Raw genomic sequence first — 25,851 nt, 5'->3', positions numbered from 1 at the left:
TCTGACAGCTTGAAAATATGTCACTAGGAGGAACTACAAAGCAACACATATACACGGGGCTGATAGATATTTGCTTGCTTTTCTGAAAGGGCACTAGCAAGGCCAAGACTGACTTAAAAGAAGGGAGGCTAGTTAGGAGGATGAAGGAAAGGAGGGGAGGGAGGGAGAAAGAATAGGGAGAGAGAGAGGAAGGAAGGGAAAGAGCCAAAGTTTGCCAGATCTTAGATGGTCTCGGTTGTTTTCCTTCAAAAATTCACTGTGTTTAATTTTGACTAATAAAGTTGATGGATTAGGGGCACCTAGATGGCTCAGTCAGTTAAGCGACTGACTCTTAGTTGTGGCTCAGGTCATGATCTCAGAGCCCTGCATTGGGCTCCATGCTCAGTGCAGAGTCTGCCTGAGATTCTTCCCCTTTCCCTCCCCCTCTGCCCCTCCCCCTGCTGATGTGCATGTGCACACGTGTGCTCTCTCGCTCTTGAATAAATAAATAAAATCTTTTTTTAAAAAAATAAATAAAGTCAATGGATTAAATATACAAGTGGAGCCAATCCACTCACACTTTTCCAGCACCACATGGTTATGTCATGCAATTACCCTTGTACCTGGGGTGTCTTCACAACCCAAACTAGAGTTTGGCCCCATTATGGGGTATGAGCCCTCTATGACTCATTCTCATTACAACTTAAATTCCTGGACAAGTACACACACACACACACACAGAAAAACTAAAAGAGCACTATGAAAAGTAAACAGACAAATTTTGATTTAAAGTCAAAACTTGGAAAAACAACCTACATAGGACGAATTTCATCTTTGTTTGTTTCTCCCAAAGGTGGGCCCCGGGTGCAGAGCTGCACAGCATCACAGGCAGCTGAGACTGGAAGACAGTCCTGTCCTTCTGTACGTAGGCAAAGGGCTCCGTGAGCTGAAGCAGAGAGAGCCCAGGAGGGGATGCCCTAACTCTACCTACACAAGCATCAGCCTAACCCCTGAGCTGCACATGCGCAGCGCACGCCTAGCCAGCACAGCAAAAGCTGAGAAAACTGAACGAGACTGGAACCACTCACACAAGCTGCAGAGTAACCCCTAAAGCACACGTGTGCAGGAAGGACACGGATCAGCAGAGCTGAGACCTTCACTGAGATCTGAACCACTGCCCACAGGAAGCAAGTCAGAACCAAGGCCTAAACCTCGCCAGGTGACGATCTGCAAAAATAAAATATCAGTAGTTATCACAGGATTAAAACAGGACGGAGGACACACAACTGATGATTTATAAGGTTCAGCATCCAATCCAGAGTTATCTGACAAAGAACCAGGAAAATGTGATCAATTCTAAACAGAATTCATTCTTGATGTGACCCAGATGTTGAGGTAAAGAAAAACACAATTGATAGGAATGAAAATATACGAACTCGCAGCAGAGAAATAAGAACCAATAAATAAATTTGAAAAACAAAAATTTTAAAACTAAAAAATAATAACAATAATCTGAAATAAAAAATATATTTGATGACCAAGGCAGCTAAGTGGAAGTGATACAGGAACGTGAACATGGATCAACAGAAATTATCTAGTATGAAAAACAGCGAAGGATAGAAAAAAGTGAGCAGAGTCTTGGGATCTTCTGGGATAAAATCAAAAGATCTAACATGGGTATAATTTGAGTTCTAGAAGGGGAGGAAGAAGAGATTGAGACAGAAAAGTGATCTGAAGAAATAATGACCAGAAACTTATCAAAACAAGTGAAAAACATAAATTCAAAGATTCAAGCTCAGTGAACCTGAAAACACATAAACTCCAAGGAAACCACACCTAGATCCATCAAAATCAAACTACGGAAAACCAAAGGTGAAGAAAAAAATCCTGAAAGTAGCTAAAGAAAGACAATACATTATAGACCGGTGAATACTGACTGAAATGTTTCTGCGTTTCTCTACAGAAGCTGTAGAGGGAGAAGACAATGGAACAACACCTTTACATTGTTGAGGAAAAAGGTCTGCCAATCCAGAATTCTATTCTCAATAAAAATATCCTTCATGGTAAGGGGTAAGTAAAGACCTTCTCAGATAAAGGAGCACTAAGAAATTCTGTAATTTCTGTACACATGTTCTGTACGACATGCCAAGGGAAGTTTTCCATACCAAAAGGAAAAAATACCTGAAGGAAACATGCATCCTCAGGAATGAAAGAAGAGCAAGAGAAATTGCAAACAGTTAGGAAAATAGAAAACTATAGTCTGTTACGTTCTTTAAAATGCATATGACTTTTTAAAGCAAAAACTCTTAACACTGGTGAGGTGTTCAATGTAGACAGACATAATACATGTACCATAACAACATGAAGGTGACTGAGAACACAGGGTGAGGCCAGAGTGCCTATTTTAACATAAATAAAACAGACTTCAAGAAAAAGAAAAGTATCAGAGATAAAGATGATATTTCATAATGATAAAAGGGGCAATTCGTGCAGAAGACGTTAAGAGTTATAAAAGCATATACATCTAATGATATAGCTTCAAAACACATGAAGAAAAATTGATAGAATAAAAGAGCAAACAGACAAGACCATAATCATAGTAGAAAATGTTAACACTCTTTTCTGGGAAATTGATAGAACATTAGGACCAAAAAGAAAAAAAAAATCAGTAAACATAAAAGAGCTGAACACTATTCAATTACATTGATCTATTTGACATTTCTAGAACATTCCACTCTTAAGTTTCTTCTCAAAGGAAATGGAAATACATAGGCACACCAAGACTTTTATACAAATATTCATAGCAGCTTTATTTGCAATAGCCAAAAGTGGGAACAACCTAAATGTCCATCACCAAGTGAACAGATAATCAAATTGGGGTATATCTATACAATAAAACAATACTCAAAACAAAGAGGAATGAATGAGGCATACAACCTTGGTCAATATGCACAATAACATGGATTAATCTCAAAAATCATTATGCTCAGGGAAAGAAGCAAAATGATTCCACTTATATAAAACTCTGGAAAATCCAAACTAATCTATAATGACAGAGGTAGACCAGTGACGGGATGGAGGGAAGGACAGATTACCAAAAGGGCACAAGGCAACTTTGGCTGGTGATGGAAAGGTTTATTATCCTGATGGTTGCTATGGTTTCTTGGGTATATACATATGTCAAAAATGGAACAAACTGTATAGTTTAAATATTCATAGTTCATTACACTTCAATTATACCCCAATAAAACTGGGGAAAATATTCAACTTAAAAACAGGGTTTTCAAAGCAAGGTCTGACCAGTCACAAGAATTATCTAGGGTATTTGTTTAAAATGCATATCTCAGTCCTCATTCCAGACCTACGGAACCTGATGCAAACAGACATTTTAAGGAGACTCGCCAGGTGATTACCAGGCACATATTGAGAACCACTGCTCAAGGCCCAGTTCAAATGCCACCTCCTTTCTGACACCTGCACTGATGTAACTGACGGACGTAGTTTCCTCTTTACAACTCCCAGAGCTCCATCTCATGAAAGGCACTTATGTTACCAGCTCTAATTATATAGTCTCGTCTTCCCTCCTACACTCCACGTTTTATAGGGAGATGTCATATCTTACAGTTTTTGTGTCTTCCTCTTTGGCTAGCACAGTGCCTTACACACAAAAGATGCTGAGCAGGTGAATGGCAAGTCTGCCTGTATATAATAACATGCCTGGTACAGGCACACATCTTGGTTGATGCCATCTAAAAGTTCACCAACTTAGATTAATAACACTGAATGTCACAAGTGTGTGTAGAGGCTGCAGAGATTGGCTACCAACGAGAGGAACAGACTGGAAATAGATTTTCACTCACATAGGAAAAGAAGCATTAGGTATGCCACCTGGACATGCAAGCAAAGTATATAAAGTCCACAACTCCTTGCAAACAGGAACCTAACTTATTTGGGACATACACTTCAAATACCCATATTTCCAGCATTCCATCCTGAATGTAGCAACCAGAACAAGGCCTTGGCAAAATCTTCTCCACTCTCTCCATCCTCCCCATTCTGCCCACTGTACCTCCGTTACAAATACTTATTACCACACCGTATTGTAATCACTTCTCTGTATGTCTTTGTATGCTGTGCTATTCCCAAAGGCAAAGACAATGCTTATTTCGCTTTTCTACAGCCTTAGAAGGAATTCAAGAAAAATGTGACAAATGAACAACAGCAACAAAGAAAGACTGTTAAAACTGGAAACTGTTCATGTACATATTTACAAGGTTCTTCCCAAAAGAGGCCACTTTTAAATTTGAACAAAAGGTAAGGAAAGAGATTCCATTCTTTTTTTAAGTTATTTTCCACTACAGGGCTTTTTCTATCCCTTGGCCTATGTGCAATCTTCTAAATTTCACAGGGGCTCAATAAATGGTAAATTCCTTTCCGGCACGATCACAGCCTACAGTCACCCCCGGTGATGGTTTTAGATGTTTGTGCCCCATATATTACCTGAAAAGACATTAGCAGAGTGAGTCAGCCCAACGGGAAATAAGGGTGTAGTGTTCGGGGACGTGACTCAGTACTGCCCTCGAAACATCTCCTCAAGAAAAAAACAATCAAATCATCACGACAACAGTCACCACCCACATCGCAATTACTAAATCTAAGAAGTCTGAAAGTAAGGGTGAAGACACTATAAATTAAAGAAGGAGAAATAAAGTAAAATTCTATAAGCCATGTGGAAGAGCATTATCTTATTCCAGGGGAAAAACAAAAACAAAAAACTACATCAATGCCATAGTTGACTTAAATGTGTAATGAAGTGTTTTCACTGACTATTCATATTAGCAATCTAATTTCGCCCTTTTAATTAAATGCCTTCTATCATAGGAGATAACATACATGATGGCTGGGCCCTTCTACAGGCATAACAAGTAAAACAGAACAGAGAGAGCTCTGTTTGCTGTTGTTTGTTTCATTTGGTCTCATTTCTTCATTCTATGTTAGACACAATCATTTATTTGAAATGGATTTCTAGCCATTTCAAAATCACATAATTTACTAGCTGGGTAGCACAGCCTGGTACCTTCTCGGCCTCTGTAAATGGGGTTAATACCAGCGTCTACATCGGAGCCTTGTTCTCAAGGCTAAAGGGAGGAAAGCCTTTAAAGCCTTCAGTGAGGTGGGGGCCCATAGGAAGGGCTCAAGTGTGGCAGCTCCTATCACTGGCCCATCAGGGCTTCTTTGGCTTCCAGTTACTTCAGCACTTACCTACACCTCTATGAGACCTTTAAAGAAGGACATCTACAACCATCAATTTCAGTGTTTCTTGGAAGTTCTACTTTTTTTTTTTTTAAGTAGGCTCCATGCCCAGTGTGGAGCCCAACGCAGGGCTTGAACTCAAGACCCTGAGTTCAAGACCTGAGCTGAGATCAAGAGTCAGATGCATAACCCACTAAGCCACCCAGGCACCCCCGGAAGTTCCATTGTACCAGGCAGGGGAAGGGAGGGGGAGGTGGGAGGGAAGGAAATGTCAGAGAAGTGGCAAAACGGAACTAGAGAGATGAGGCGTGCACAGTCTGCCTTTCTCAGGGCCACAGAAACTCAGAAAACAGAAAATTAGCTGTTCTTACAAATAATGCCTGTGGTTAGTGATTGCCACGCACACAGTTTAAAATTTTTTAACGCCAGGTGTCAAAACACATCTGAGTCTGAGAACACAGAGCAGAACTATGTCACAGTAACTTCAAGTTCAAATAGCAAAGCCCACACAGAATTCCTTTTACAAAATCATCTCTTCTTCCGTTTCTTGTCTCCCTCTCTTGCAAGATATTTAATTTAAATTTTATCTGTACAATTTCCCACCAACTCAGAGCACATTCTACCACAAGTGTGAACCTTTCAAACATACTTGCATCTTAGATGTCCTGGTTTGATTTTGCTTAATTTTTTTTTTCTTTCCCTTCGTCATCTCCTTCAAGAATACCTGACATGACTGATCTAATCGGAAACAGCAGTCTCATTAATGTGCAATAATGACTTGGAAACCTGTTTCAGGTAACTGTATTCGGCCAATTACCGTATGGATAAACCTCATAAAAAACCATCAAGGATACTGGAAAAGATACAACGAAGCAAAATTCCCAGTGATCAACCCCTGACCAGCTCGCTCAGTTCTGGCCCCTGACAACACACACTCCTGGGAGGAAGCCTGGAATTCCTTGAAATCTTCTAAGAAACAAAACAAAACAAACAAAAACACCACAGAAGTATTTGGAACTAGCTCCTACTCAGGAAGAGATTAAATCTTACATGTTTGCTTCCAATATTTTGTGTTTTCTACTAAGACGTGTATTATAGGGGTATACCTAATAGGTATATTACCTATTAGGCTAATTGTCCTGTTGTCTCTTACTATTCTTAATTTTCTTTTTCCTTCTAAAATCACTCAAACTAGAATCATGGGTACTAAGATGACAAGATCAAAGAGGTAATCGAGTTCCAGTTAGTTAGAAATCATTCCTGTGAAAGGCAGGACAGCCTGTTTAAATATTTCAAGGGGACTCTCTGTTGATAAATGGCTCTAACCATTGGGGGGAAAAAATTAAAGACAACATCAGCAATTAATTTTAGTCAAGATTTACTGTGTGCCAGACCTTGTGCTAACAGGCATGTTACACGTATCACCTCAATTAATCCTCACGATGAAACTTTGAGGAAGGTATCATCACATCCATTTTAACTATGAGAAAACTAAGACTCAACTTGCCCAAAGACACACAGCTGTCAACTGACAGAAAACCTAAGACAGACAGCCAGGCCCGAGCCTCACAGCTTTTACTCACAGCCCCTAATAATGCGACCTCTCTGTTCGTCTTCTCTAGGTCAGATCTTCAAATATGTGAAAACCAACCAAGAAGCATCTGGCACTGCACTACGTTTTGCCCCAGGCTTCCTTGGCAGAATGGAGAGGTATCTGTGAGCTGAGTCCAGGCCCCTGCAGACAGAGGTTACCTATGAGTAAGAAGGGAAAGCCAGGCCTCCGGTCTCCCAGGCGTGATACCACAAATCTTGCACCTCCCTGCCACCTCATCTCTTCTGTCTCACTCCAACGCTAATCTCCAACCCCATGACCTTACCTACAGTCTCTCCACATTTCTTAGTCACCAAGAGGGGCTGCTCTTCTCCATTCTGCTGCACGAGGCCCTATGACCAACCCTGACCTGGAGCTACTGCCCTCCAAGGCCAAAGAGCAAATGTCCTACTGCGGGAAGTGGGGAGGGACGCAGTGCAATCCACGTCAGTTTCGCTCCCCTTACTGCTTATGCAGTGAGCTCCTGCTCAAACGCCCAATCCCAACTGCCTTCCCATGGACGATTTACACTCTGAAAAAATATGTTTTAATTACATTCAGATAGTGATTAAAAAAAAGAAGACAGCTCTGAAATTAAGTTTAGAAATACTCATTTTTATTAAGCGATGGTCCTGCAGAGAAGAGCTGTAAAGATCTTTCTCAAGTACCTGCAGATACAGGTAGGATTTAATGAGGGGCCTCATTTTCCCACTTAACCTCAGTCAGGTGGCACTGCCAACACCAAGGGCAGCAAACAACACAACTTTACAGGTCTGAGTATTTTTATATTGTATTTTGTTGTATTTTCAGAAATATCTTGAATTTGGGGCACTATCATAAATGAAATAAGAACAAGAAAGGATTATACATTGGCTTTGTTCTTAAATAGTTTGGAAGACAAACTGCACTCATGTGATATGCATCAAATGCCGATGGGCAATCGCAAAACAACAACCAAATACAAAATTACGAAGTACAAGTCCAACACTTAAATGTTAACAAGGAAGATCTCCAAAAACAAGAAGTCTTTGCAAAATTAGATGTGAGAAATTAAGTTCTTCGAGTTAAGTGTCAGGGATAAGTCTGGAGGGCAAGAGGAGGAGAGAAAGATGGTGAGGGGATCCCCACAGGGGCATGTAAATGCATATGAAAATGACTATAAAAATGAAGTTAAAGGAGAAGAAAGTTTTTTTACGAGAATCTATAAATAAAACTTTGGATTCTTTTCTACCTGAATTTACCAGTTGCTGTTCCATCACCCCACAGCCAAGCACTTCAAGCCATTCTCCATGGAAGTTGATCTCCATCTCAAAGGAAGGATGAGTAAAAGGAAAGTAGCAGTCTACCCATCTAACGTCCAGTCCTGCAAAGAGGCCAAATAAAAACAGAGAGTGTTAAAAGGCAGTCTGTCCTTCCTTATGATCAAGCTTGCCCTTCGGCTAAGGACAACAATTACGACATTCTGAGTAAAATAAACAGCAAACAAACTCATTTGCAACACGTTAAGGGGAGGCCATAAATCTTAAAACTTGTGAAAAACTGGGCATGTCTTTTTCAATATGAAAAACACTTTGTGCAGCTCCAGGACCCTCTAAAACCCAATCAATCACTTGTCAAAGCCCTTCAAACACCTGGCAGAGGGAAAAAATTAGGTCAGGATCATGGGAAAGCAGGTGATTCTGCTAGTTCTATAAATGAAAATGCTATCTTTTCAGAGTTAAAGAAAAAGGAGTTTTTCTATATATCCTGCAAACTTACCTATCAATTTAGGATAAGCTAATCAAGTTTTACTTCCATAAGTATATATATATATATATATATATATATATATATATGTGTGTGTGTGTGTGTATATATATATTAAATTAAGTTTATAAGAACTAATAAAAAATTAAATAAGATCACCTAATGTAAGGAAAACATCTGGAAAGTCAATTTTTTGTTCTACAGAGGAATGACAAATATTCACACATCTAAACAAACAAGTAAATGCTAGAATGAATTTCTCAATAAGCAATCTTGAACATGGCACTCATAAACAATATTATTAATTAACAAAGGAAAAGACTAATGAATTAAAAACAATTAAAGCCTGCAAAGAGTGGAAGTCACTAACAGCAGAAAAAGCAGACAGAAGGTCACGTGGAACAAGATGCCCACCGTGAGGAACACAGAAAAGTGGGCAGCTGACAAATCATCTGTGGTCTCCTGCCCACGCTCCCGTCACTTTGTGTAATGATCTTTCTCCTCTTCTTTAAGCAACGCTCCTGATTCCATTTCTCCATGGTAACATGACCTCCTATGAATTGAAAATACTGTCTTTTCTCACCTAAGACTATCTGCATTTCAAACCTTGCGGGAATCAGAATGTGAAATGAAAAAATAATAATAACAAAAATTGCTTGCATTTATTGAGGACTTACTATGCCTCTGTCAGCCCACTTCACAGGTACGGAAAAAGATGATTAGAAAGGTCAAGTGTCCTGCCCCAAGGCACACAGCGAGCAGATGACTAGGGCACACCCAGGTCTGCCCTACTCCGAAACTCCCGCTCTTAACAATTAAAATATAATTCCCTGCCCATCAAAAGAAGATATTTCAAGAATCATAAAGCACATGGGAACAGAATCATAAAACATGGGGGGACCTTCCCTATGCCCCAGATGACAAAGGACAAGGAAGGCTTTCCTTTCATTGTTCTAAGAACATTTTAGTTGCCTTTATTTTCCTACTTACCTGCTGTCTATACCAAGTGACAACTGATTTCTGTCATACCAGTAATACCGTATCTCCCCCTAAATTAATTCATTTAACTCATTATCTGCTGTCACAGATAAACGTTACACTGCACATAAAATACAGTGCACAATCTGACACACTGACAACATGTACACACCCATGAAACTGTCACCACGATCAATATAATTAACATATGCATCACCCCCAAAAGTTTCTCAGTGCCCTTTTGTAACCCTACCCACCTGCCTGTAGCCCCTACCTCTTCTCCTCACCCCCACATCCCCAGGCACCTGCAGATCTCCTTTCTGTCCCTACAAAGGAGTTTGCATTACCTAGAATTTTATAACAATTGAGTCATACAGCATGTACTTTTTTTTTTTGGTACAGCTTCTTCCACTCAAGAGAATGATTTTAAGATTAACCCATGATTCACAAGATTCACCCATGATTCCCATATCAATAGTTTCTTCCTTCTTTTTTTTTTAAGACTTTATTTATTTACTTATTTAAGAGAGACAGTGTTTGCGCTTGACAGAGAGCGTGAGCAGGGGGCGGGGGACGGCTGGGCAGAAGGAGAGGAAGAAACAGACTCCCCGCTAAATAGGGAGCCCCACGCTGGGCTCGGTTCCAGAACCCTGAGATCATGACCTGAGCTGAAGGCAGATGTGTAACTGACTGAGCCACTCAGGTGCCCCTAGTTCTTTCCTTCTTGTTACTGAATAGATTTCGCCAACAGTCTTTCTAAAGAGGGGAAAAAGCCGGTCCTGTTGCAGGCCATTGGAGAAGTGTCTTCAGGTCCCCTGAGCAGTTCTGACTTTTCTGTACGGAAGCCACTATGTGCAGAGCAGGTGAATATTTGCCACTATGTTCTGAGAAGAAGGTATCAGTACACCTTTCTGTTTGTCCATCTTTGGGACCAATAATCCCCTACCATATTTTTATTAAAAAGCTGCAGAGGGGGGCGCCTGGGTGGCACAGCGGTTAAGCATCTGCCTTCGGCTCAGGGCATGATCCCGGTGTTATGGGATCGAGCCCCACATCAGGCTCCTCCTCTATGAGCCTGCTTCTTCCTCTCCCACTCCCCCTGCTTGTGTTCCCTCTCTCGCTGGCTGTCTCTCTGTCAAATAAATAAAATCTTTAAAAAGCTGCAGAGGCAGTCCGGCCGGAAAACAGAAACGTGTGAGGCACTGGGATATGTAACTGGGTGCCGAGGGACCGGCAGATAAACCATTTTTATCATTCTTTTTTGTAATTCCTGGCAGATAAGCACAAATCACCTAGTGAAAACAATTTAGAAAAACCAATTTCGTTTACATGGCTTGGATCAAATTCTACCAAAAGCAAGATGAGTATTCAGGGTTAACAGGATGATTCCATCATGACATAATTAAACATCACCTGGAACAGAGTTAGGTGAGGTCTACACAAATTAATTTTTCTTGCATATCCTTATTTTATTCCTTTGGACAAGCTAAATGCATAGAATTTATGGTTTTTTTTTAAAAGATTTTATTTATTTATTTGAGAGAGAGAGACAGAGATAGCAACAGAGATAGTGAAAGAGAGCAGAAGTGGGGAGGAGAGGGAGAAGCAGGCTCCCCACTGAAGGGAGCCTGATCCCAGGACTTTGGGAGCAGGACCTGAGCCGAAGGCAGATGTTTAACCAACTGAGCCACCCCGGCACCCCACACAGAACTTAGTTTATATTGCTTTATATCTCACACCTGTAAAACCTTAAGTCCAACCTCCCCAGTCAGAGAGAAAGATTATTTCAGATATTACTAAGCCCTGAAAATAATCACAAGTGTTGATTAAAGTAATTCTATTATCAATTTGTATTAGCCCAAACTAAATCCCTACTGCATAAAGTCTATGGGAAGTGAAGCCTGCGTAGAGACAGGACTCTCTCTCCACACACCCATCTGCGATGTTGTGCTGATGGTGTCAACAGAGCACAAGGACTGAACCGGAAAGTGATGTAAGGATCTTGCCCCTTCTCTGGGAACCTTCTTTTACCAATGGGTTTTGGCCACTTCTAGAAGTAGGTAAAATGATAACTTTGGATTAAAATGTGTTTAATGTTGAATAAATTCTTAAGATGAAATGTCCATATGTTGGTTGCATTAACCCTTGCTCTTTTTGGGTTTTAGACTTCAGTCACCCTGGTCCTTACAGGCAGGCGTCTGTAAGGAGCAAGGAAAGTAACTGCTCCCCACTGAAAGCTCCACCTACAGAGTGTGGAAAGGCAGGGAAGTTAACCAAAGTTCTTCAGAATACATGAAAATGATTAGTATTACTCATTTGTGGAGCAGAATCCATTGATAATAATATCACAGAAACTAAGAAAATATAGATTGGCAAAAGTTACATCCAATGGGGCTAGAACATTTTTAATCCTCTTCACCTCCTTGGACCCTTTGTTAAAAGTTTCCTTTTGAAATCTACATGACCTTGCAAAGAATGCCAAATCCATACACCATTCACCCTCTGTGTTCCACTTCTTTAAAGACTTCAGATCTTCAATTCTGCTTCCTTCACAACAACAGGCATGAGCCAAAGTCTCTGAAACCCAGCTTTTGCGGAAGCTTGTAGCTCTACTTCAAACACAAATGGTCCTTATTAGAATGTAAATTCTATTAGTTAACGGATAATTTTTGCCAAAACACCATATTTTTTATATTTTCTAACAATTTAAATTGACACATTAGCAGTAATTTTTTTTCAAATCACTAGTAATGGAATCATTTATTGAACACTTTTATGTTATACCCAAAATACACTTTCTTATTTTCTCCCCATAACCTCAAAACTATAGGAAGGATTAATATATTGGGTTGAAAAAGCATCTTGACATACAGCTTGTATTGAAAGATATGATACTGGACAGCCAGCTAAAACCTTAGCATGGCTTAATTCACATGCCAAGTGTGAACTGTATCAGGAGTCAGTAAAAAAAAATCCACTAAAAACTGTATATTTTGTGTTACATATTAGTAGAGGAAGATTTTTTGAAAATATGTCCAAATCATATGGATTCATTATGCATTAGACCGATCTCTTATTGGGATGTTAGAGGGAAATTAAATGCACAGGCATTCTATATCTAATGGAAAATCATGCCAAAGATTTTCCTTTTGCTTTTTGTTTGCTTGCTTGGTTGGTTGGTTGGTTGGTTGGTTGGTTGGTTGGTTGGTTTGGACATAATGATTTACTAAACCATATTTATAAATGAAGCTCAGAGCTTTTTAAAAATTGCCTTAGAACTCCGCGAGACTATAGCAATTGTCAAAAATTATACACCTTAATTTTTAGCTGAGAGCCAAACAGAAGAAAGAACACCTGAGAATAAACCAAAGCTGATTCGAGTCTCAGATTTCTACCTTTTTCCTGTGAAACAGTGGCCAGGTTAATTAAGCTCTCTGAGACTGCCTCTTCTCCCCACTGTGTATAATGCCGGCTATCTCACCAGGGTCTTGAGTAAAGAACCTATGGAAGGAGTCCAGGTTTTCTCGAAGGCAGAGATGACCCTCTTTGGCGATGTGGGCACTCACAGTCTGCTTTCTCTCCTAAATGAGGATGATGATTTTGTTTAAGAATAAAGAAAGCACAACGTCAATTGGGACCTCAGAAATGATTAGTGAAAATTCCTGCAGCACAGCGCTGTGAGCTCAGATGGGAGAACGGTAGTTAGAAGTCTAGTTCTCTCAGCTCTGGGGAGGTATTCCCTGCCCCTACCGGCCACAGAGAACCGGGGGCATGGGAAAGGCAGCACTGCCTCTCAACTGCTTTGTGTATCAGCCTCAAAACTGCTGTATCCTTGGAAAACCAATCGGGGACACAACGAAGGGGAGCTGTGTAGGGGGGTCTCCTCCCACCTGCCCCTGTCTCCTATGCAATGCTGCGGTGCTTAACCTCCCTAAAGTACCCACCTTCATCGTAGAGCTCATATAATACATTTAATTGTCCTGACTTATTGGCTAACTAAGGGGTTCTTCCTCTGTTTCCCAGACCCCTTATATTTAAAGATGAGACTTTGCTATCAGAACCACCTCCCAGAGGTGTGAGAATCTGGATTTTAAAAGGCTGATGGCCCAAACTAGAACATGTACCAGTGATTTTATATATCCTACCAAAGCTTCCCTCCACTGAAGCAGATAATTTTTTAAATTGACTATACAAATATGCAATTAATAAGTGCTATTGGGCATTAATTTTTCAACAGGTTTTTCATTGGTTGGTAGCAGAGAAATAGAATGTAGCACTATGATACGAGGGCCGCTCCTCATGCTTTCTGCACAGGATTCAGTATGCATCCAAGGAAGGAAAGCAAGGTGGAGAGAAAAAGGATGAACGGCTAAAAATAAATTCTTAGAAAAACTAAGATCATCCTAGATGACTACAATCTCATTAGGGAAATTACCCGGCCACCAGTGTCAAAGTTACTTGACAATTTCATCCTTTCCACTTCTGTTTAATTGAATTAAGAACTACAGCCCTCTAAACTGAAAATACAGCAAGCAGCATACAGGCTTTATTTTTTTTTCCTACAGATTCCTCAATATCTCTCTATTCCTACAGCTATCTTTAAAAAAATTATTTTTTTTTAAGCCTGGGCGGCTCAGTTGGTTAAGCATCCAACTCTTGACTTCAGCTCAGGTCATGATCTCAGGGTCATGAGACTGAGTCCCACATCAGGCTCCGAGCTAGGGGTGGCACCTGCTTAGGATTCTCTCTCTCCCTCTCCCTTTGCCCCTCCCCCTCTTCTCTAAAAAAAAAAAAATTAATAGATAATATGTTCACAGGGTTCAAAATCAGAACACTGTAAGAGGATACATTTTACTATATAATACAGCATGAGTGACATCACAAGGAACAAAACTTTTGTGACCATGTGAGGTGATGGATGTTAACTAAACTTATTGTGGTGATCACTTCAGAACATATATACACGCGAAGTCATTACGTTGTATCCCTTAGACTAGTACAACTTGTATGTCAATTGTATCTCAGTAAAACTGGGGGAAAACAGGGCATCAGTTTAAGTTTCACTGCATCCCTGTCCCTATCCTACTGCCTCTTCTTGGACCCTCCTCCTGGACCCATACTAGGGTTTCCTTCTTATCACCAGATGTAAGCAAAGACAAACATGTACATCTATTTTTCCTCCCTTCTTATATAAAAGACAGCATTCCTGCACATTATTCTGCACCATGCCTTTTTCACTTAATGATATGTTCTGGAGGCCTCTCTACCTGCATACACACAGCACGTACCTCCTCATTCCTCTCCTTACTCCCGCACAGTGTTCCAGCAAGTGGCTCTGCCACATTTATGTAAGAAGACCCTCATACTTGAAATATATCCATTATTCTGCCATGAACAACAATGCTGCAACAACTTACCCTGCTGGTCAAAGAGTAAATGTTTTATAGTTTTAATACCGTCCTCTGTAGGAGTTGTACCACTTTGCACTCCCGTTAGCTCAATACTTTTCAAGGGGGCCAAGGCCACACAACTAATCAGTAAAAGAGTCAAACCCGAGCTCAGGTCCTGGCTGAACATTCAGGGTATCTGCTGGGTGCCGAGACAAGATGACCCAGGCTGACTTCCCTGTGCAGCTCCCACGTAGCCAATGCAGAAGCCGAGCACATGGGTAAGATTCCCAGGTTCCCGCTGAGTTCCTCACCCTTGCTGTCTGTTTGCATCTCCTGCCTCTCCCCCAGCAAATGAGCAGAGTATCCTCTGGACTGAGTAACCACATGGCTGGCAGTAATGAGGAAGAGGAAGCACAGGTAAGGCTTGAGGCAGCCGTGTGGGAATATGAATGTTGATTCCATTTCCAAAGCCCACCCCACATGCGGCATGAAGTCATTCACGACTTACAGTGAATTCCCCATGTAGGGTCTTAGAAACCTGGCAATGGGGGCGCCTGGGTAGCACAGTCGTTAAGCGTCTGCCTTCGGCTCAGGGCGTGATCCCGGCGTACCGGGATCGAGTCCCACATCAGGCTCCTCCGCTATGAGCCTGCTTCTTCCTCTCCCACTCCCCCTGCTGTGTTCCCTCTCTCTCTGGCTGTCTCTCTGTCACAGAAATAAATAAAATCTTAAAAAAAAAAAAAAAAAAAAAAGAAACCTGGCAATGCTATTACAGTGACTCTTCAGCACACCATGTATACCCTATGTGTCCACACAGCCATTTACCCTTGCGTCCAGGACCACAGACTGCTAAGTGGAAGAGAATCATCCCAACTACACAGTTAATGTTAAACATTACCTTTTCTCTCTCAGAGAGGGAAACGGTAATAAAATTCTCTGGCGTGGGACCTCCACAGCACACAGCAGAAGCTATTAGCACTACTTCAGCCACAATGACTCCCTCCGCTAAGACATTCCCAAAGCAATAGGGGAAAAAGAAAAACCCAGCGTTTTCTATCACCAACAGTGACAGTGTAAGTGATCACACAGCTATTAGCACAGTCTTCTACTTGGTGGAAAGACTGGTGTGATGAAGTGTTGTTTCAGCCTCTTGCCCTGAACACGGGACACAGGAATCCTTTTGATTAGGACTTAGATCTGGAAATGATATTATCATCTCTCCACCTCACAATGGCTTGAAAAATGGAGTGTAGCACCATTTAATGGCCCCTCCTTCCAAATCTGGGCATGGGGTCAGAGGCACAAGGATAAGTGACTGGTCTCTGGCTATGTAGGGAGCAGAGGGGACAGATAGCTTAACAGCAACCCAGCCTGGGGTGAGCCACAGCCACAGGCCCTTTGGCCCTTAATCTTCCTTATCAACCATTCCCAAAAGATGGTACACAGACAAACCTTCTAGACAGAAGGCTCACACTCCACCCTCCACAAATCTGATCGAAGAGACATGGGTAGGTGGGTCATACTGTATGGAAAGAGCAAGCCTAGATCTAGGATCAAATCCCAGCTCCACCATTTTAGCCAAGCAAGTTCCTTACCCTCCCTCACTGCCTCCACTTTGCTTAAAATAAGAATACTTACAGAGTTTTGATAACAATTCAGTAAGGAAAAGCATATGAAGAACCTAAACGCCAAATGGGTGATTTTTTATTTTTATTTATTTATTTATTTTAAAGATTTTATTTTATTTATTTGACAGAGACAGCCAGCGAGAGAGGGAACACAAACAGGGGGAGTGGGAGAGGAAGAAGCAGGCTCCCAGCGGAGGAGCCTGATGCGGGGCTCGATCCCAGAACGCTGGGACCATGCCCTGAGCCGAAGACAGATGCTTAATGACTGCGCCACCCAGGTGCCCCCCAAATGGGTGATTTTTAAATTGAGTGTCACAAAAGTCAGGCCATAATCTAAAATATCTTTCACCTTTTTATAAAAGTATGAAAAAATAAGCATTTCTAAATTGCATTCCTAAGGTAATCAACATTTGCTGTTCATTTATGCTGTGCTGAATCCTTTGCAGGTCTTCTCTAATCTTTACACTGGCATAAGGCTGGCATAAACACTGCTCAGTAACTACCACTATTCCCATTTAACAGAAGAAGGAACGGTGGTCACAACGGCTTACATATCTAATCTAAGTTTACACAGTAAATGCCATGATCAGAATTCAAAACCAGGTGTCAGACAATAAAGCCCTATGCTGCCCTCCACTGGAGCAGACAACAAAAAACTATACTAACTTGACTTTCCATGCAAAGTGGCCTTACAAGACCAAGAGGACACCATCAGACTCCTTGTTTTTCCAACACATTACAACAGGTATGATAAAAAGGAAAAAACCGAAAAGGTAAAACCTACATTCAGAGGTAAGAGGAATACTCCCATAGGCTAGAAACAGAACAGAAATGCAAAACCGGGAGAGAGGAGAAAGCACAGTGCTGCTGGGCTTGGGGTGCACACTCAGGAAAAGGAGCCAGGAGCCTGCCTTCAGAAGGATACTGTGCTACTGGCTCAGGAGCTGCGGGAGGCTAAAAGCTTAGTCAGATGCGGGAACGGAGTAAGCCTCATGCCCGTAGAAGAAGAGTGACAAAAACTCACCAAGTACAGCCTGCGGCAGGAGCTCTGAAGAGCTGTAGGCTCAGAGATCCAAGCCATGGGTGTTGGATCAGTCATCATCTAAATCAGAGCTCGTTAGCACATCTGACGGATCTTTCTAGTCCGTTCTGGATTTCAGGCCTAGAGAGCTACATGGAATCAACTGCAAAGCCACATAAAGGAGAAATAAGCAAAGTAGGAGAGGGCAAGAGGGAGGAACACAGAGAAAAGGAGAAAAACAAGAACAAAAATCCTCCACTGAATAGGAACCTGAAAACCAAAATTCCAATTGTAAAGTCGAAAAATACATACATAAATAAATAAATACATACTTAAATAAATCCACTGCTAAGTAAGCCAGCCAACAAAACCAACCATCAGACATGAATTCACTCCAGATGAGATTAATTTTCTAAAACAACCTGATATTTTAGGGGCACCTGGGTGTCTCAGTCAGTTGAACATCCGACTCTCGGTTTGGGCTCAAGCCATGATCTCAAGGTCCTGAGACTGAGCCCCATGGGGGGCTCTGTGCTCAGCAGGGAATCTCCTTAGAATTCCCTCTGCCCCTCCCCCCCAGAAATAAGCAAATCTTAAAAAAAAAAAAAAAAAAAAAACCAACAACCTGGTATTTTTAAATAAGTATGTTTCCAGTATCCCAAGAGATACAATAAAGCACAATTTACTGATTTGTCCTAAAAAAAAAATTATAAGACAACCTTTTTGTAAACCAGATCGAAAACAATGCAACTTTAAGATTTTAGCCATCTTCCTACCAAATTCTGCTTTGAGAAGGAAAACACCACCCCCAGTTTCAAAGAATTCCTCTTATAAACATTAAGCATCATCAAAAAAGAAGCCAAGGAAAGACAAGAAGAGTAAGTGATGAGACGTGTAAGAACAATAAGAAAAGGTATATTTCTTTTTTTTCTTATTTTACAGTCCTCTACTTATGATTTTTCGACTTTACAATGGAGTGAAAGTGACATGCGTTCAGTAGAAACTGTACTTCTAATTTTGAATTTTGCTCTTTTCCCAGGCTCTTGTGCAGCAGCAAGCTGCTGCTCCCAGCCAGCCATGCGATCACAAGGGTAAGAACTGATACACTTCCAACCACTCCATATGCATACAACCATTCTGTTTTTCACTTTCAGTACAGTATTCAACAAATTACATGAAATACTCAGGACTTTTTTTTATCAGATAGGTTTTGTGCTAGATGATTTTGCCCAACTGTAGGCTAATGTAAGTGTTCTAAGCACAATTAAGATAGGCTAGGCTAAGCTATGACGTTTGGCAAGTTAGGTGTATTAAATGCATATTCTACTTAGGATGTTTTCAACTTATAATGAGTTTATCAGGACATAACCCCATCATAAGCTGAGGAAGATCTGCATCTAAAAAAAGGAATAGTCAAAGTGTCAAATGAAAAAGAAAGACTTCCATGTCTGGACAATGTGGAATAATGCATCAGTTTTACCTTTCCATGTGAAAAACTAAAAACAAAAAATGCCACATGAGACACTGGAGATCAGGTAAGCAAAGGCACTAATCCCTGAGAGGTGAGCCCTAACATTGCCCCAAGAGAGAATACAGAAAGAGACCAGAAGTCTTCCCAAGTTGAAGAGACAGAGCTGGGAGTCTAGACAAGTCAGGGTTAACTATAGTTCGTAGGACAGAGTGAAGGAGAGAAGAGGGCTGTACAGACAGAGAACCCTAAAGATCTGCAAAAATAATACCCTTTTAGTATTCAATTGAATACTGTCAGTGCTTGAACCTACTCAAGGCTAGAGAACAAACAACACAAAAAGATTAGAGGGAATAATGCTGGGAGCTCACAAGGACCAAGAATACTGCCAGTTCCCAAAAGCCAAGCAGAAAACCTAGTTATCAATGAGTTATCAGCTACAATACTAAAACAGGTCTTACATTGGTTGTGGACTGAAACCCTATGCTGTCCTGTCTAATAAGACTTAACAAGAAGGCCCAAAAGGATTAAGGTATTTCTAAGTAATTCCAGAACAAACGTCAGGAATATTATGAGGAATACAAAAATACTGATAGCATTACAAGGTAAAATTAACACTGCTTGGCATTACACAGAAAATTATCATGCAAAGAAGAAAAAAAACAAAGTAGAGAAAAATAAATAACAATTCATCAACAAATGACACAGACAATAGAAGTACTAGAAAAAATACATTAAATATAATTGAAAATAGTATTCAATATGTTCAAAAAGTTAAAAGAAAGATTAAAAATGTTAAGTGGAGACAAAGAAGACATAAAAAAAGACCCTAATTGAAACAAATGAATGGGGTGAATAAGAAAGTAACACGGCTGGAATTAACAGATTAGACACTGCAGAAAAAAATAATTGGTGAACCTGAAGATACAGCAATGGAAACTATCCAAAAGGAAACACAGAAGGAGAAATAAAGAAACGACACCGAAAGAAAAGTGAACAGAACACCAATGAACTCTGAAGAAGTTTCGAGTAGCCAAATATAGATGTTATTGGAGTCCCCAAAGGAAGGAAACAATAGAGAAAACACATGAAGAAAAAATTTACCAAAATTTCTCAAATTTGATGAAAAATATAAACCCATCGATCCAAGCTCAATCAATGTCAGGCACACACACACACACACACACACACACACACACACGAAATCTAAAGAAAACTACACCTATGTAAATCATAACTAAATTGCTTAAATTCAATGACAAAAAATTTCAAAAACAGTCAAAGAGAAAACACACATTATGTACAGAAGAACACAGGCAAAAGCAAGAATGACGGCAGATTTCTAAAGAAAAACAACAGAAGTTACAAGAAACAGAAACAATATTTTTAAAGAACTAAAACAAACAAACAAAACTGTCAATCTTGAATCCTTTACCCAATGAAAATATCTCAAAAACAAAGACCACTGGAGATAATAACTAGTTGGGTAAATATAAGACTTTTTTCTTATTATTTAAATATCTTTAAAAGCTAATCAACTGTTTAACACAAAAATAACCACAATGTATTTAGCAGTTGATAACACATATAAAAGTAAAATTCATAACACCAAGAACATGAAGTCCAGAAAGGGAGAGATCAAACTCTACTGTTGCAAGGCTCTTATACTACACATGAGTAGTATATTATTACTTGAAGATAGACTATGATAACTTACAGATATATACTATCAACCATAAAGCAATTGCTAGAATATCACAAAAAGTCATAGCTACTAAGCCAAACAAAGCAGAAAAAATGAAATAGTAAAAACTTGACAATTAATCCCAAGAAAGCAAAGTTGAAAAAACAAAGAAACAAAGAAAGAAACAAGAACAAATATGACAAACACAACAAATAGCAAAATGATGATTTAAACTCAACCACAGTTCAGTTAGCATAATAAAAAAACAAATGAAAAAATAAAGTTCATTTTAATAAAAAAAACCCTCAACCACATCAACAACCACATAAACGCAAATCGTCTTATTAAAACAACAAAGTTGAAAGACTTTAACTGACTTTAAGACCTATTATGAAACTACTGTAATGAAAACCGTGCAATATTGCATCGAAATAGACAAACAACAGATGAATGGAACAGAATAGAGACTCCAGAAATAGACAAAGGTAGAAAGGCAATTAAGTAGAGAAAGGACAGTCACTTCAACAAACTGTGCTGGAACAACTGGATATCCACATGCAAAAACCACTATAATTCATAGCTCATACCATATATAAATTTTTTCAAAATAATCACAAACGTAAAAATAAAACTGAAAACTATAAAACTTCTGGAAGAAAACAGAATAGAAAAATCTTTATGACCTTGGGTTACAAAAAAGATTTCTTAGACACTACAACAAAAACATACTCGATTAAAGAAAAAATGAACTAATTAAATTTCATCAAAACTAAGAAACTCTGTCTTTGAGGGACACTGTTAAGGGAATGAAAAGATAAGGCACAGGATGTGGGGTAATATCTGCAAATCACATCTGATAAAAAACTTGTCTCCAGAATACATAAAGAAGTTTTGAAAATCAATTAAAAAAAATTTTAATGGGCAAAAGATCTGGTTACTTCACCCAAGAATAAAGTATATGGATGGCAAATAAACATATGATACTCACCACCATTAGTCATTAAGGAAATGCAAATTGAAGTCACAATCAGATACGACTACACACTTATTAGAATAGCTAAAATTAAATGACTGACCATACCTAGTATTGCCAAAGATGGGGAGCAACTTCTACTATTATACACTACTAATAGGGATGTAAAATGGTTCAACCACTTTGAAAAACAGTTTGACAGTCTCTTACAAACTTAAAACATACACCTCCTATTCAGCCTTCCATTCCTATCTACACAGGAGAAATAAACACACATGCCCATACAAAGAGCTGAACACAAATATTTATAGCAGCTTTATTTGTAATTGCCAACGCCTAGAAACAACCCAAATGCCCATCCACCTGCATGGATAAACATATTGTGAGCTGTCCATATAATATAATACAACTCATCAGGAAAAAGGAATGACGTATTAATACATGCTACAACATGGAAGTATCTCAAATTATGCTCAGTGAAAAGAAGCCAGTCAAGAAAAGACGATATACTGTAGGCTTCTATTTACAACAATTTAGAAAAGGCAAACTAATCTAAGGTGACAGAAAGCAGATCACTCTGGTTATCTAAGGCATGGTATGGTAGGGAGTGTGGGCAGAAAAGGCGGTAGGGAGAGATAACAAAGGGCACAAAGAAATTTTGGGGAGTAATTGTATGTCTGTTACTTTGTGGTAATGACTTCATGTGTGTACAAATATGTCAAAACTTACCAAATTGTATGCTTTAAAACATTTACTTCATTGGAAGCCAATTATAATTCAATAAAGCTGTTTTTAAAAATTAGGCAGAAAATTTCCTCAATCCGTTGGATTTTATAATTTGGAAATCAACTGTGACCTGAACAGAAAGAGAATGAACATAGCCTGGGTAGAGAAGCACAGGTAGGTATACATCATAATGCAAGGCTGAAAAGAAAAGGAGGTAAGTTTCCAGAGAAGGATGGAAGGTGAAATAATGGCATTATTTTGTTTCTTTCATCTTGGAGTGATACAGTCTGGAACATAGTTTAAGCTGATGATTAAGGAAACAAGGTTCTAGAGAAAATGATGGAATGGGAATCAAATAACGAGGCCGAATATACACAAAGTTCACACCTAGTCACCTGATCATTCTTAGTGCAACAGACAAGAAGGAAAGGTGAGATGGTAGCACTCTGGGTATCTGAGAAAGAGATCTGTGCAGTAAGCTGACCAGGGAGAAGCAGAAAGAGTTAATTTGGGTATCAATTCAAGGTAAGATTTTATCAAGAAAGGAAAGAAAGTCAAGGGTGCAAAAGAATTAGAGTGGTTGGTCACAGAGTTTAGATAACTAGACTTGAGTTGATTATCCATCTCCTGACAGAGCTAGAGCTACAAGAGACGCCAGAGGAGAAGTGAAAGAAATGAAGCAAGAATTTGAGCTTTCTATGAACCTACAACACACAGTAGGAACTTTTCCTCTCCCATAAATCTTAATGCTTTCCAGGTTGCCTGTGTATCAACCACCTTTAAGCAGAAACACTAAGTGATAGGTGTAGTTCCTGGCACACTAGTTATCTTCATTACAGTATCCCTAAAATAGTAAGTACTTTTTTCACTGTACCTCAAGGCCCAACAATTTTATTTCATTTACATAAAACCCCAAACAATTTCAACTTCCTATTTAGAGTAGGGAACCTGTTCCCTAGCCCCTGCCCAATCATCACAGAACTGTGGACTTTTCTAGGATCCTTAAAAATATTCCAGCTCAATTCAATCATGGCTATCTCAAACATTCTCCCAAGAGGTTTCCTTGTACCAATTCCTTTGGCCAGAAACGTCAACTCTAATACAAATTTTCTTCATTTACCAGACATCTTAAAAAAAAAAAAAAACCTGTGTCTTAGGTCTGTCTCCCTCCACCTGATTCCTAGGTGATGTCCTATTTCCCCTGAACACCCCTAGGGGATACAACGCAAGGTACTTCATATCCCCATTTCATTGCTAGTGATCCCAAGGTTCATAGAAGTTGCCCATGTCGGCCAGTTTTTATAAGTGCAGCCTGCATGGACAACATCCAAGCTGCAATGAGCACAGGCAACTCAACAGTAGCCAAAAGCAACGAGTGCCTTGCTACTTCACTTCCTAGGAGTACTCTAAGACAACCCTCTCCAAATCGGACACCAGGCAGCCCGAACAAACTGATTTAAAAATCATTAAAGTAACATGCTTAACATTTTTTAATTTGATTCAATTTTAGGAACAAAGTAGAACTAACAACTATAAACCCAATTATTATTCTCAATTACTTTCACTTCATTTATATTAACAAGTTTGGTAGATGGAAAAAAATGTGAAAAGATATGGAAGACATGGGATACTCATTACCATTATCAATTGACTTTACTCTTGACCAGGATAACATTCACAATATAGAGCCCTAGAATGTTTCAGTTGGATGGGACCATATGCAGGCTGGGTTGACAAGCAGGTTATTTTGGGAGTATCAAAACCTATGGAGAAAGAAGGTGACAACAGGTTGGTGCAGAAGGAGAAGTTAATGAGCTGCAATGAAGCCCAACAAAGCCTTAACCTCATCACAGCTCTGGAACTTAGCCCATCAAAACTGCCCCATAGTGGGGCCATGGCATGGTGGCATGGTAGCATGGTTGCATGGTAGGCTGGTGGGTCAAAATGCTAGGCCTTTATATTTCTGCTACAACCAGTCTTTAGATGTGGGGAGCCCTGAGACAGGCATGTCCTTGAGCAAGGAGGCAGCCCCCAGTTGAGTCAATTCCCAAAGGAACTGACAGCTGGAGGCCATCTGCACTCCCATCAGCCAGGGTCCTTGGAGGGGATCCTGGGACATGCACCTCAATGACCATCACAGGTCTTTTTTATTTTAAACAAAAGGTAAGAGACATGACTTGCCCACCTCAACACATCTAGTCAACAGCAGAGGATCACAGTCCATTTCTCCATCAGACAAGTTAACCTAAACTGTGCCATGAGGCCAATGCTTTCTAAATGTAAAGTCCAATGTTTATCAAGATTGTGCCAAAGAAAGGCTGTAAATCCCGAAGGACAGAAAGTGAAACTAAAACGTTAGAAATCCTAAACCCCCACCTTAGTTGCTCTGAAAGAAACGATGAGCCAAATCGGAGAAACAATTTAGAAATGTTAAAAATGACAGCAAATGCCACAAGCATGAAAACGGTCTAAAGGGGTATTTTATTTCTTTCTAATTCTAAACTGGTAAACTCTCTCAGCCTTAGGATGCTGGTGCAATTGAAATGTTAGCAGAAAATAATAAAACTGCTTTGGAGAGGTGGGGGGAAAAAACCCGAAACTAAAGCAGCTGTAATAACAACAAATTGCCACAAGGAAATAGTGTGTTCTGATTTTTAATTTTGCTTTTCAAGAACAAAGGAAGATGATACTAATAACAACAACATCAAAAAGGTGTAAAGCAGGCTTAGACCATAAAAACAAATATAAAAAGAATCACTGGATAATTGTGAGCCCTGCTGAGGCAGTTACTGCTCATCAACTAAGTAAAGAAAAATTGAATCTGAAGTTTTAAATGATCTTTGGTATTTAAAATGTACTGTGGATGATGCAGCAAATAGGGCTCTACCCCGAGCTAGCTATAGGAGTCAGAGAATGGGGAGCGTCACAAGGGAATGCCTAGGGAGACACCCAATTTTTTTTTTTTTTTGACATCATGGCTTTCGTAGACCTCACAGTCTCCAAAATATTACTGAAATGATTACTTTCTATCTTTTCAAAAGACCTAACCCCTAACCTGGGCTCGGCAGTTAGATCAATGGGGCTAAAATCGGGGCTCAAATACTTCTCAACCGTGTGATGTTCACAGCGCTGCATTTCTCAGTGTGTAGGTTCCCTTGTCTAAAAAAAATGGAGATTGTAATCATAGATGCAGGTCGAAACAAAAAGATCCGTGTGCAGCCTTTGACACTGTTAATTATGATCTCTAGCACTGTCATTATCATAATTAAAGCTATTATTAATCTAAAAGACACCCTGATTAGTTGGTACCTGGACAGGTTTGCCAAGACGGTTTTCAGAAACTAGCACCCCCAACCCAAAAAAAGAGTTACATGATCCTGTAAAATGCCTGAAGTAAGAACACGGCACTTCCGT

At 39.8% G+C, this 25,851-nt stretch overlaps 1 protein-coding gene across 2 annotated transcripts in view; it reads right to left on the bottom strand.

Annotated features, from left to right (window-relative positions):
• The window catches only part of FARS2 (phenylalanyl-tRNA synthetase 2, mitochondrial), a 524,673-nt gene that overhangs the window by 318,448 nt on the left and 180,374 nt on the right, over positions 1-25,851 (bottom strand). For both annotated transcript variants that reach the window (XM_040645022.1, XM_008692843.2), the window contains exon 4: positions 8,055-8,186. In XM_040645022.1, the coding sequence (XP_040500956.1) occupies positions 8,055-8,186 (132 nt within the window). The remainder of the gene's footprint in view (positions 1-8,054; positions 8,187-25,851) is intronic.

The sequence above is a fragment of the Ursus maritimus genome, unplaced genomic scaffold, assembly GCF_017311325.1.
Source record: "Ursus maritimus isolate PB19 unplaced genomic scaffold, ASM1731132v1 scaffold_30, whole genome shotgun sequence".
Lineage (NCBI taxonomy): Eukaryota > Metazoa > Chordata > Mammalia > Carnivora > Ursidae > Ursus > Ursus maritimus.
This window is presented reverse-complemented; position numbering and strand designations above follow the sequence as displayed.